This window comes from Emys orbicularis, chromosome 2 (genome assembly GCF_028017835.1).
Source record: "Emys orbicularis isolate rEmyOrb1 chromosome 2, rEmyOrb1.hap1, whole genome shotgun sequence".
NCBI lineage: Eukaryota > Metazoa > Chordata > Testudines > Emydidae > Emys > Emys orbicularis.
This window is the reverse complement of record NC_088684.1, coordinates 109,617,354-109,630,793: the sequence shown is the minus strand read 5'-3', so window position 1 is coordinate 109,630,793 and position 13,440 is coordinate 109,617,354. Positions and strand designations below refer to the sequence as shown.

General features: G+C 46.3%; 1 protein-coding gene across 1 annotated transcript in view; it reads left to right on the top strand.

Annotated features, from left to right (window-relative positions):
• The first annotated feature begins 1,077 nt into the window (after positions 1-1,077).
• The window catches only part of E2F3 (E2F transcription factor 3), a 55,970-nt gene continuing 43,607 nt past the window's right edge, over positions 1,078-13,440 (top strand). The window contains exon 1 of the mRNA XM_065399553.1: positions 1,078-1,377. Within this exon, the coding sequence (XP_065255625.1) occupies positions 1,078-1,377 (300 nt within the window). The remainder of the gene's footprint in view (positions 1,378-13,440) is intronic.

Below are 13,440 nucleotides of genomic sequence, written 5' to 3'. Positions count from 1 at the left end.
TTTAGTCCGTTTTCAATGCAGCAGATCTCAACAGTTACTAGCAATGGCTCCATCACAGGATTTTCTTACTGCCCTATAAAAGATTCGCCACCCCACTGAGCCCAGATGAGCCAGTTCCCTTCCAACCCAGTTATCCTTGTAGAGAATAGTGTGCTTGTGGTGCCACTGTCCGCTTTGTCCTTTGCGCTCATGTATTCCTGGCTGTATTCTTTGGACAGGTCTAGCGGGATTTCCCATTCCCATCTACTAGGTGCCCCCTGCGGTCGCCGAAGGAATGCGGCGTTCACCTGCTTTTTTCCCTTGAGTTTAGCCTTCCCCCCCGCCCTTATGCTCCCTTCAAGCCGGCCGGACCAGAGCCGCTCCCCTGGCCGGGATACGACCGCAGAGTCTCTCCCTGTGCCGCAGCAGCCGCACTCGCAGTGGGGCGGCGGGAGGGGAACACACCGGCAACGGAACCTCCTTGGCTCCCGGGCACGTTCTAGAACGCGCAGACGCCGGCTGTCACTGTCACGGAGCCGGCGCTCCGGGATCCCGGCTGCTCAGAGGGGAATCCCCGGCCTCGCCTCCACAACCAATGAATAGACCCTATGCAAATAGGGCAACCCCGCACCGCAGCGGGCCAATGGGAAGCAGGCAGGGTGTCAACAGGGTTGGGCATTGGATGGGAGTGAGGAAGTAGCGGGCCAATAGGAGGGCCAGCCGTACGGGACGTACCTGCCGGGCGGAGCTATGCAAATCTAGTTTGAAAAGCGGGCGGGAAATCCGAGTTTCGCGGGAGGCCCTTGGCGCGTAACCCGTCTCCCTTCCCTTCATTCATTGTCAGCAGCCGCCGCTTCCTGGAGCCATTTTCCAGCCGGCCCCACATAGCGGGAGCGGCCCCGCTTCATCCGCCGCATCTGTCCGTCCCGCCGCTTTCATCCCCCCCTGGGACCCAGCATCCTGCAGCCGGATCCCCCCCGGCACCCGCCGCCCCCAGTATTTTGGGTCGGGCCTCGGCATCGAGGAGGAAAGTAGCCGGGAAGGCCGGGGGGGGGGGGGTGTAGAGACTCGGCTACGGGGACAGACCCAGAGGGAAGGATGAGAAGGGGACTCCAGCCGGCGGCCCTAGCAGCGCAGCCACCCGCACCTTCCATGGACTCCCGGGTGACCCCCGCCAGCTTCCCAGCCCACTTCGCCGCTGGCACCTTCATCCAGATCCGCAGCGGCGCGGCGGCAGCGTCCTGTGTCTCCTCCTCCTCCCAGGTTCCCGGTGTCTTTGCCCTCACTGCGGAGGGGGGTCAGCCCGCTGGCGGCTCCCTGTACTGCACCCCGCACGGACCCGCCGGCAGGACGGCGCTGCTGCAGCCAGCACTAGGAGGAGGCGGAGGCCGCCCCCCGGTAATTCCCCCCCATCCCAGGGGGAGGGCGAAGGGGACACTCGGGTTAAGCCCCAGGCAGGGCCCCGCTACTCCCTCTCTAGCCGGGGTCGTGGGGCAGGAAGGCCTGGGACAACACCGTGTTGCAATAAACTTTTATGTCTCTCCCCCCCAAAACTCAGGCCCGGTCCAGGCGATGCCTCCTCTCTGCAGCTGGGGCGGTGGTGCCCTGCCCCGGGTGCAGAGGATAAGGCGGGGGGAGGGGCGGTTGCAGCCTATTCCCCTCTTACTGGCGGGGTTAGCAACCCCCACTGATATTTGTGGCTCCAACAAAGAGCCCGCTGAGGCCGGTGCCAGGCGCTGCAGGGAGTTCGCGGCGCTGGGGCATCCCCCACTCACTGGGGGCGTGCTCAGCGGGGGGCGGCTGTGGCGACCCCTGCTCCCGGGGCTGGGTAGATGCAGGCCCCGCTGCTCCCCTGCCCGTGTCTGGGGAAGCGGGGGGCTCTGCCCAGCTGGTGTCTCTGCTTCACCCCCGGACTCGCCGGTGACGTTTCGCACACGTGCGCGGAGGCCGCGTCTGTGACTGGGAGCCGGGCAGGAGGGAGGGGGCGCTGATCCGAGTGGGGGGAGGGGGACACCCGCTTCCTCCTCCTGCCGCTGGCCTGGGACGGTCCGTGTCCCCCCCCTCACACGCGCGTGCGGCCTCCTCGCCTCCCCGAGGCTGCCCGGGGCGCTGCTGGGCTCGGAAATGCCCCTTCAGCAGGTTAGTGACTGGGCACGCAGGGGCCAACAGCAAGAGCAACCCTCGCTTCTCCCCCGCCCCGTAATGAGGAACCTGGGAGAAGCATCCTCCCCCCACCCCCAATACCAGGGCGGCCCCCGCCTGCCCTTAGGCTCTGGCACTCCCCGAACTGCAGTGACCCGCGCAGGGGGGCACAATGGGGGAATAGTTTAGAAATAAGGTTTCTCCTCCCCCCGCCGCCCTCTTCCTGAGTTTAGCCCCCCTTTTTGATCCCCCAGTCCCTCCCCCCCCCCCATAGCTTTCTCAGCCTGGGCCTGATCTCCCAGCCCTCTGCCCGCCTCGCGATGGCCCCCTGGAAGTGATTGGCCAGGTTCCTGCTTCAGGCCACTGGGTGCCTGGCCCATTTAATTTTTAAATCACTTCATCTACTTTGGTAGTTCCAGCTTCATCCCTCTCCCTTGCCTGCTCTAAAGGCAGTTTGCCTCGTTCATAGCTAACCCCCTTTCTGGAGGGAAAGCCGGACCTTGCCCCTGCATTTCTAGTACTTGGGGCTGTCATTTGAGATGCAAGAGGGGAGGGGGGATTTCTGGAGGACTCTGCATAGTCAACTAAAAGTGTGGGAAGGTGAGCGTTGGATGTTTTGGAATAATTAAACACACTGCACCCTCTTTGCTGTCTTGTGAAGCTCTTCCTGGAGGCAAGCCTCACCTGCTTGTTACAACAAAGATGGGTGGTGTAGTTTGGGAGCCAAGATGAAGAAGTTTGGGTAACCTCATAAAGAGGGTCTGCAGTGAGAGAAAAACAGTCTTCTCTGTTTCCATAGATATAAGGGACTTTAGTCCTGCACTGGCTCAACCCAGGCATAAAATGGATGTGCAGGTGCGGTGGTGGTGCAAGTTTAACTAACCTACATGGTTCTGCTAAGGGATTTTAATAGTCCTGGCCCTGCAGGCATTCCAGCACTGGGCCTTGCTTGAGCTGAGACTTCTCTGGCATTGTGTGATGTGGGCAAATGTCCACTAGGGTCTCTAGGATGAGATTACCAAACTCACTTTCTTCACATGGTCTAAAACAGCAGTTCTCAAACTTCATTGCACTGTGATCCCCTCCTGACAACAAAAATTACTACAACATAACCCCAGTGCCCTGTGTTACTCTAGAATAGTTAATATTTTAAATAAAAAAATGCATTGCAAGCAGGGCAATTGCCCCATGCCCGGGGGGGTTGGGGGGCATGAAGCTAAATTGCTCTGGCTAAAATAATAGTTGAGCCCAGCTCTCCAGGCATGAAATACTGGTGTTTTCAACTAATGTGCACTACCCATGCACGAACTCTATCCCCCAGATCATATCTTGCTTGCCCATATTTTTAAAAGAGTTTTCTATTAGATTTAGTTGTCAGCCTATGTTAAATTTATGAATTTTAAAAGTACAGACTACTGTTATAATTAAAAGAAACACATTCCTTAGGTAAGTGAGCACGTGCTTAGTGCTGAGTACTGGCTGACATTGTGGAGAATCTAGAATTTCCAGGGAGGGTGGTCTAGATTTATTTTAATGAGATTTACAATAAAACCTAAAGGAAATGTGGGTTTTAATGCCATTAACATCAAGATATTCATACTTTGCACTGTGAAATGACCTAGAAACCTTCTTAAATGTTGGTCAAAATGTAGCAGTTTTTTAATTAATAAGCTGTTCAGGTCACTGTCTTTATTGCTACTGGCAAACCACAATGAGGACATAAGCTTCCTTTTTATACAATTGTTGCAGGTGTTCATTGCTGACATGGCGATGGAGGTTTCAGGAAGGTGCAGTATAGTCTCATCAAAAGATTATAATGAAAGTCATAGCCTAGATTAAAAAACAAACTTGATTTGCTGCTGTCGTATTTGTAAGTCTTACTGTAATTTTTAACCCACTAGTTAAGCGTGTGGTATGGTACAGATTGCACTAGAAACAGGATATCCAGTCCAGTGCTTTTGTTTTCCAGCATGACTTTTGTTAAATTAATTCACTCACAGGCATATCTACAAACATGATCACAAGGGAACAATTCTGTGGGACTTTCTACGTTGTTGGGAGAAAGGGGCATAATGTCATGGCCAGTATTAAACTCATACTTGATTAGTATTAAAAGTATTCAAACTTCAGTCTAGAGCAGCGTTTCTCAAACTGGGGTCCGCAGGCCCCACTGATCAATTCCTCCCCCTTCCTCCCAGCGCCTCCTGCACGTGGGGGAACAGCTGTTCAGCGGCTTGCAGGAGGTGCTGGGAGGGAAGGGGGCAGAAAGAGGTGGGGAAGAGGAGCAGGGGCAGGAAGAGGTGGGGTGGGGTCTTGGGGGAAGGAGTGGAGTCGGGGGCTTGGGGAGTCCGTGAAAAATTTTAAATCAAAATGGGGGTCCTCGGGTTGCTAAAGTTTGAGATCAGGTGGTCTACAGAGTTCTTATAGTCCCATTTATAAATTTGCCCTGAAGAGTTAACAATATACTCACCACCCTCAACAAATAGCACAGTTGGTTGTGCCCGGTGGTTCTCTTTCTTAAACCCAGCCCCTGCTACATGGACTTTCCATTACCCGTGCCCTGGGTTATAGAGTAATTGGGGGCTTACAGTATCTAAGCTATACCAGTGTCTACAGCACCACTCTATTGTAGTGGGGCCTGGCTTTTGGAGATGCTGAGCACCCAGTATGCAAATAGATTTAATGGAAGCTGTGGCTGCTCAGCACTTGAAAATCAGGCCTTAGGCCTGGATTTGCACAACTCTTATGGACTGTCAGAGGACAGAAATTAACTCTTATGGTGGCTTAATTCCATAGTTCGTAAAGATTTAAACCTTCAGAAGAAGCTGTTAACTAAGGCTCCTACATTAATAGGGGAGATTATGGTGGGGGGGGAGGCACTTCTACTTGTAAATAACAGTACTGGAGGACTGAACTACCGTTAGAGACAGATGCTCAAAATATTTCCAGTGAAAATAGTGCAAAAATTCTTAGTGCCTTTTCATTGGAATGAGAAACCTTTAAATAGAGGGCCATTTTTTTTTTTTTTTTTTAAGCCATAGAAAATGTTTAAATGGATTCACCACCCACGTGGTAAGTCCCTTTTAAAAGGGGCTAAATCCTCTTAAGAATATTTTGAGAGGACTCCTGTGGCCTTTTGATGACATGAACTCTGGGGAGTCTGGTTCAGCATGCTTCAGAAGGGGGCAGGAGGATTTACATTTCCAAACTCAGTGCATACCACTTCTTTCCCCTTCTTGTAGTTAAGAACACATCTCTTCCCACCCTCAAAAAGTGTGTTTGGAACAAAATGGGACAATTGCTTAATCTTAATAGTAGATGCTAGGGAAAGAAAAAGGCCAAATAGGATACACATGGTTGACAGTGAGATGAGGAATAGCAGAAAATGGAAGAAACGCCTAAAAGATGGGCAAGTCACAAAAAGGAACTGGCAGTAAACTAACTGGTAACTTTTTCTTATTAAAAACAAAAACAAAACAAAAACACCCAAAAAACTTTGTCCATGGAAGCCATGTATGCAAATCAATCACCATCTTAATATTTCTCTGCCTGACTGTTACTGTTAACATGAAGAAATACTTAATGAAGCAGGTGCATCTAATCTTGAATATTTTTTAAAGGAATTTATACTCCGTTAAGTACTTCAAATATTCTCCCAGGATAGGACTCTGGATTTAAGTGTCAGACCTTTTGGTCTTCCACCCTCAAGAACCCTTTATCTTTGCAACCAGGTTACTTTCCAAAGACGACTGGATGTGATTCACTTTAGAGCCAGTCTGTGCCTTTCCTTGTTTGACCCCCACTTGCTGATCAAGCAACAAAAGGCACGTTCTTTCTCTTCACTGTGCCCAGGGTTGAGCATGGGGAAACTTGGGAAAGATGAGGCAGGGGTGGAGGTTGATTGTTCCGAAGTACTGTGCTGATGGACTCTTTAACAATGCTTAGTGAAATGGAGTAAGTCAAAGAAAGGCAGATAAGGTAATACTTAAGCCCTTGGAGCCTCTTGTCCCCAAGAATATGGTGGGGTGGAGGGCTTGTGACAGAAGTGAACATATAATCCCCTTCATATCCTAGCCTATACATCCCACACTACCTAGGTCTTGTCTACAAGGGGGAATTGACTGGCATAACTATAGCATGAATAGCTATGCTGGTCAATTTCCCTGTGCTGCAGACAATTCCTTACCTTACAGTTCATGTACTAGAAAGCTGTCATTTCTGAGTCCTGCAGTCTGAAATCTGCGACGGGGTGTGTGTGTGTGTGATGGTGATGTAAAAACAACTCTGAAATTCGTTAAAGTAAAAGGTGAGTGAGCAGGAATTAATCATGGAAGTTGCCAAACAGTCTTGGAGACTGAAGTCTTCCCCAGAACTGTTATAACCGAGATGGCAGCACTGCATGCCTCCTCAGACATATCTCAGGTTACTACAAGCACTACGGTGGTGGAGCTGCGGTGGTGCAACCATGGCGTTATTGCTGTAGCAAGTATTTATGCACTGGAAGGGGTTTTTCTGTCGCTGTAGTAAATCTATGCCCTCGAGAGGCTATCGCTAGGTGGACGGAAGAATGCTTTAGTTGACCTAGCTGCCTGTATGGTGGGGGTTAGATCAACCTACAGGGTGTGAAATTTTTTATGGCCCTGAGCGATGTAGTTAGGTTAACCTACGTTTTAGGTGTAGACCAGGCCTCAGTTTTGACCTGAAAGGATTACCTTTAGGGTGAGAGGGTGGATCATGCCCTACACCCATACAATGTTTGGCCATGGTGTTGGTGCACCTGTCTGCTGGTAACTAGACTGAGACTGCCAACTCACTTCACTCATGCTTCTAAGCACCAAGAGATGGCAACAACCAGGGTGGATTTGATTTAATTCACTAGTCAGGAAGACTCAATTTAATCATGGATTTCTACATAAAAGTGCTTTCTTGTTGGTTGTTATAATCTTAATACATATTCTTCACAGGTAGAGGAACTTCATTAAAATATTCCCAAACTGGGTCTCTCTTATGGCCTGCTGCTATTATAGGTTTTCCCTTCTAGTGAGAGAATGGTATGGTAGATCTCAAATCAGTGAAGGCTACACTCAGAAAGACCTCAGTACTTCTGGAATATGCTGTTCAAACAAAAACAACAAGGAGTCTGGTGGCACCTTAAAGACTAACAGATTTATTTGGGCATAAGCTTTCGTGGGTAAAAACCTCACTTCTTCGGATGCATAGAGTGAGGCCTTGGCTACACTGGCAATTCACAGCGCTGCACTTGCTGCTCTCAGGGGTGTGAAAAAACACCCCCCCTGAGCGCAGCGAGTGCAGCGCTGTAAAGCGCCAGTGTAATCAGCGCCTGCAGCGCTGCACGCTCCCTCGCAGCGCTGCAAGCTATTCCCCTCGGAGAGGTGGAGTACTTGCAGCGCTGCGAGAGAGCTCTCGCAGCGCTGGCGGCGCGACTACACTCGCGCTTGTAGCCAAGGCCTGAAAGTTACAGATGCAGGCATTATATACTGACACATGGAGAGCAGGGAGTTACTTCGCAAGTGGAGAACCAGTGTTGACAGGGCCAATTCAATCAGGGTGGATGTAGTCCACTCCCAATAATAGATGGGGAGGTGTCAATTCCAGGAGAGGAAAAGCTGCTTCTGTAATGAGCCAGCCACTCCCAGTCCCTATTCAAGCCCAGATTAATGGTGTTAAATTTGCAAATGAATTTTAGTTCTGCTGTTTCTCTTTGAAGTCTGTTTCTGAAGTTTTTTTGTTCAATGATAGTGACTTTTAAATCTGTAATAGAATGACCAGGGAGATTGAAGTGTTCACTTACTGGCTTATGTATGTTACCATTCCTGATGTCCGATTTGTGTCCATTTATTCTTTTGCGAAGGGACTGTCCGGTTTGGCCAATGTACATGGCAGAGGGGCATTGCTGGCACATGATGGCATATATAACATTAGTGGATGTGCAGGTGAATGAGCCCTTGATGGTGTGGCTGATGTGGTTGGGTCCTCTGATGGTGTCGCCAGAGTAGATATGGGGACAGAGTAGGCAACGAGGTTTGCTACAGGGATTGGTTCCTGGGTTGGTGTTTCTGTGGTGTGGTGTGTAGTTGCAGGTGAGTATTTGCTGCAGGTTGGGGGGTTGTCTGTAAGCGAGGACTGGCCTGCCTCCCAAGGTCTGTGAGAGTGAAGGATCATTTTCCAGGATAGGTTGTAGATCGTGGATAATGCGCTGGAGAAGTTTTAGCTGGGGGCTGTATGTGATGGCCAGTGGTGTTCTGTTATTGTCTTTGTTGGGCCTGTCCTGTAGTAGGTGATTTCTGGGTACCTGTCTTGCTCTGTCAATCTGTTTCCTCACTTCCCCAGGTGGGTATTGTAGTTTTACGAATGCTTGATAAAGATCTTGTAGGTCTTTGTCTCTGTCTGAGGGGTTGGAGCAAATTCGGTTGTATCTTAGGGCTTGGCTGTAGACAATGGATCGTGTGATGTGTCTTGGATGGAAGCTGGAGGCATGTAGGTACGTAAACAGTTTCACTTTTGTTTCTACTGCCTGTCCCTCCCTTCTCACATTTATCTCCAGACTTCTTTTCCTTGTTCAGATCTATTCTGCCTCCAACAATCTTCTATTCATTGAACTTTTTGAAACTTTGCACTTTGAGAGAGGTAAGGGATTGACTCGGTGTACACAAATTTGCAGAGGGACAATAGGGTTGAGGTCTGTTTTTTCTCACCTCTCTATATTAATTTATTTATTTTAAAACATTTTTGCTGTTAACAAGCATGTTATCTCTGGAGACACAAATCCACAGTTTGAGAAATGCAAAACTAAGCATCTCTGATGGTATCTTCTAGAGACTGAGCACTGAGTCCCATTGGGTAGATAGAAAGATTAACCTAAATAACACTTGTCTACAATTTTTGAGAAGTCGTCTGCTTCAGAGATAAAATGTGCTATTTATTATGTATTTTGATGTGCTGAATTCAAATATGACAATTAAAACAACGGATTGGCTACTGTTTCTAAGATATTTAAGTTTTTACATTTTATGTCTATGTATATTGTGTAGATAGTCGAGTTTTAATCCTAAATTGTAAACCTAGGTCTTTTAATGTGTTTATGGTTGCTTTACATGATAATATTTCACCTGTCCTGTTTATGTAACACTTTAAAAATCAGCAAAAGGGTTATATAAATAAAATGTATTATGAAACAAAAGGCAAAAAACTATTATGTATATAGTTTAGTCCTATTCAGTGTCTACTCGGCGCTTCTTGGCTTGTCTCTTGTATTCATTAAATGGAGCATCTCTTGTCACTGTCCAGCAATAGTTTGCAAGCATTGATGGGCTCCATTTGCCCTGATAGCGTTTCTCCATCGTTGCAATGTCCTGGTGAAATCGCTCGCCGTGCTCGTCGCTCACTGCTCCGCAGTTCGGTGGAAAAAAATCTAGATGAGAGTGCAAAAAATGTATCTTTAGTGACATGTTGCAACCAAGGCTTTTGTATGCCTTGAGGAGGTTTTCCACCAACAACCTGTAGTTATCTGCCTTGTTGTTTCGGAGAAAATTTATTGCCACTAACTGGAAGGCTTTCCATGCCGTCTTTTCCTTGCCACGCAGTGCATGGTCAAATGCATCATCTCGAAGAAGTTCACGAATCTGAGGACCAACAAAGACACCTTCCTTTATCTTAGCTTCACTTAACCTTGGAAATTTTCCACGGAGGTACTTGAAAGCTGCTTGTGTTTTGTCAATGGCCTTGACAAAGTTCTTCATCAGACCCAGTCTGATGTGTAAGGGTGGTAACAAAATCTTCCTTGATTCAACAAGTGGTGGATGCTGAACACTTTTCCTCCCAGGCTCCAATGACTGTCGGAGTGGCCAATCTTTCTTGATGTAGTGGGAATCTCTTGCACGACTATCCCATTTGCAGAGAAAACAGCAGTACTTTGTGTATCCAGTCTGCAGACCAAGCAAGAGAACAACAACCTTCAAATCGCCACAAAGCTGCCACTGATGTTGGTCATAGTTTATGCACCTCAAAAGTTGTTTCATGTTGTCATAGGTTTCCTTCATATGGACTGCATGACCAACTGGAATTGATGGCAAAACATTGCCATTATGCAGTAAAACAGCTTTAAGACTCGTCTTGGATGAATCAATGAACAGTCTCCACTCATCTGGATCGTGAACGATGTTGAGGGCTGCCATCACACCATCGATGATGTTGCAGGCTACAAGATCACCTTCCATGAAGAAGAATGGGACAAGATCCTTTTGACGGTCACGGAACATGGAAACCCTAACATCACCTGCCAGGAGATTCCACTGCTGTAGTCTGGAGCCCAACAGCTCTGCCTTACTCTTGGGTAGTTCCAAATCCCTGACAAGGTCATTCAGTTCACCTTGTGTTATGAGGTGTGGTTCAGAGGAGGAGGATGGGAGAAAATGTGGGTCCTGTGACATTGATGGTTCAGGACCAGAAGTTTCATCCTCTTCCTCTTCCTCGTCTGACTCAAGTGAGAGTGATTCTGGTGCATCAGGAACCGGCAGTCCTTCTCCGTGGGGTACTGGGCGTATAGCTGATGGAATGTTTGGATAATGCACAGTCCACTTTTTTTTCTTTGACACACCTTTCCCAACTGGAGGCACCATGCAGAAGTAACAATTGCTGGTATGATCTGTTGGCTCTCTCCAAATCATTGGCACTGCAAAAGGCATAGATTTCCTTTTCCTGTTCAACCACTGGCGAAGATTTGTTACACAAGTGTTGCAGCATATGTGTGGGGCCCACCTCTTGTCCTGATCTCCAATTTTGCAGCCAAAATAAAGGTGATAGGCTTTCTTAACCATAGTGGTTATACTGCGCTTTTGTGATGCAAAAGTCACTTCACCACAAACATAGCAGAAGTTATCTGCACTGTTCACACAAGTACGAGGCATCTCTGCTCACTTTGGCTAAACAGAAATGTGTCCCTTTGCCAAATGAAACACTGACAAATAAGAGAGCACGACACTGTATGATTTCTAGACCTGATATAGGGCAATTTGTTCAGCAGAGTGATGTAAGCTTCGTTATGATTGCATCATCCATGACTTCTAGGAATAACATGATGCAATTCATATCACGTATGACGCAATACCAGCTTCAGATTGCATCATTCATTGTTTTGCCTAAAAAGCAAGTACTGTCCAAACCCAGTCATAGATTTATTCATAGATCCAGTCAAAGATGTATTTTAGTCATTTCTGGTTTAAATTGAGATTCCTTCCCTTTATAATTCACTTATCCTCCGCCATTCCCAAGTCAAGGGTCGTATATACTGACCCAATAGCATATCTTGAAAACTAGAGCCAATCAACAATTTTAAGCATCATTTTCGTTCTCAGTGACCCAGAATTAGTAAAGTTTGACTACATTTATTTCAGAAGCATTTTGGCTGTAGAGCAGTGTAATCTATACAGAAGCCCCTGGAGCCCCATAAGATTGGGTCCCTAATCCATGAACTACTGGAACTCATTTACAGAATTTTTCTTAAACATTACATGAATATATTGTCTCATACTATAGAATTATAATTTATAATCCCTATTCCATGATGAGATATCTTTGAGCTATAATGTATCTTAATTAAAACGATCTTTTGATAGTTTTTTTCCTCAAAAAGCATTTTATCAAATAAAGGCTGATTTAAATAAAAAACATCCAATTTTTCTGATATATATTTTAAATCATTGATTTTTATCCACCTGGTAAAAACTCTGTTTAACGCCATTGTGGGCCAGATTCAAACCAGGACCATATTGGCAAGCAAGCTTGGAGAATAAAAAATGCTCAGATTATCTTCAGTCTTTCAGTGTAGGTGAGCAATGGTGGATTTTGTTGGTTTTTTGTTTTGTTTTGTTAGAATATTGCTAATTTACAACTACAGGTATTCACCATTCATAACTTACAAGGGCGTATGAAACTCTCTAGTGACTGAGGTGGGGACTCAATCAGGGCACCTTCAGGTGTCTTTTCAAGATTTAAACTGATTTGTTGTACGACAAAGTATAAGTCACTTAGGCCCATACATTTAAGTGTCCACTAGCTTTGATTGTCTCAATTTCTGGGTGCCCAACTTGAGGCACTTCCAAGTCCTGATCTTCAGAGAGATGCTATGCATCCACACTTTCCATTAACTTCAGTTGGAATAGTAGATACTTTGGCTCTTGGTGTCTTGATTTGGATATCCAAAATTAGCTAACATTTTTTGAAAATGTGGGCCTTGCTCTCTGCCTCCATTTTCACATCTGTAAAATGGGTCTTATACTGTCTTCACACAAGTGTTGCAAGGCTTTGTTGTGAATCTCTCTAAAATCTTTTAGAACGCAAGTGCAAAATATTTTCAGTAACTGAATTACAGTTTCTCTTGGTAAGAATAGTATCAGTGGTTTATTACATAAGAGGGGTTCATCTTAGTCTTGATTTTTCAGCTTTAACATTGTCTTCTTGAGGCGTTACTGGATGTGTGTGTGTATCCAAAAAGTTTTTTGCACTATCCTTCTTAATGTCCTATAAAGGAAAGAGTTTCTCTTGCAAGCAACAATAGGATTTGCTTCCTTGTCATACCTTTATTATTGGTTCAAAGGTCTTTTCTGGTATGTATTGCGTAGTTTACAACCAGCAGGAAACAATTTTTAATTTAGCATTGGCAAATTTCCTTTCTGCTTGATGATGTTGGGCCCAGTAAGAGGATCACTAGAAAAGGGGGTGGTGTTGCTTGCTGCTGCTTTGTTTAGGGTTGTTGGAAGCGAGTAGTTTAAGGTTCTGATGCTCTGACCATCACCATAGTATCTGAGTGCCTAACTCTCATCTTGCATTAGTAAAATAATGGAACAAAAAATAAGAAAAAAGTATATAGAGAGGGAGTGAATAGAACAATAAGCTTTATTTTTATTTTTGCTTAAGTTAAAAATTAGTAGCAATTAATGTAAGCTCCTTAGAGCAGTGGCTAACTTTGTACAGTGCCTTGCACAATGAGGTCCTTCCTAGTCTGTAATTGCTATGACAATACAAATATTCAAGTGTCTGGCTTTTTACAATCTGTTCGACCTGAGGCAATCCTGCTTCTTCATATAATCAATCAAGGGGAATATGAAGCTGCTAAACTTCATGCAAATTATTTTTCTTTTTAATGTGTACTTCAGGTTCATCAAGTAGGTGTGTAATTTTGCACCTTCATGGTGGTGAGGTGACCTCTAATGCTTTGTCCATATATTGATGAAGGAAGGAAAGGACAGCTGCGTAAAAAATATAGGATCGTGCTTTTTATGAGGGACATCCCGCTACAGT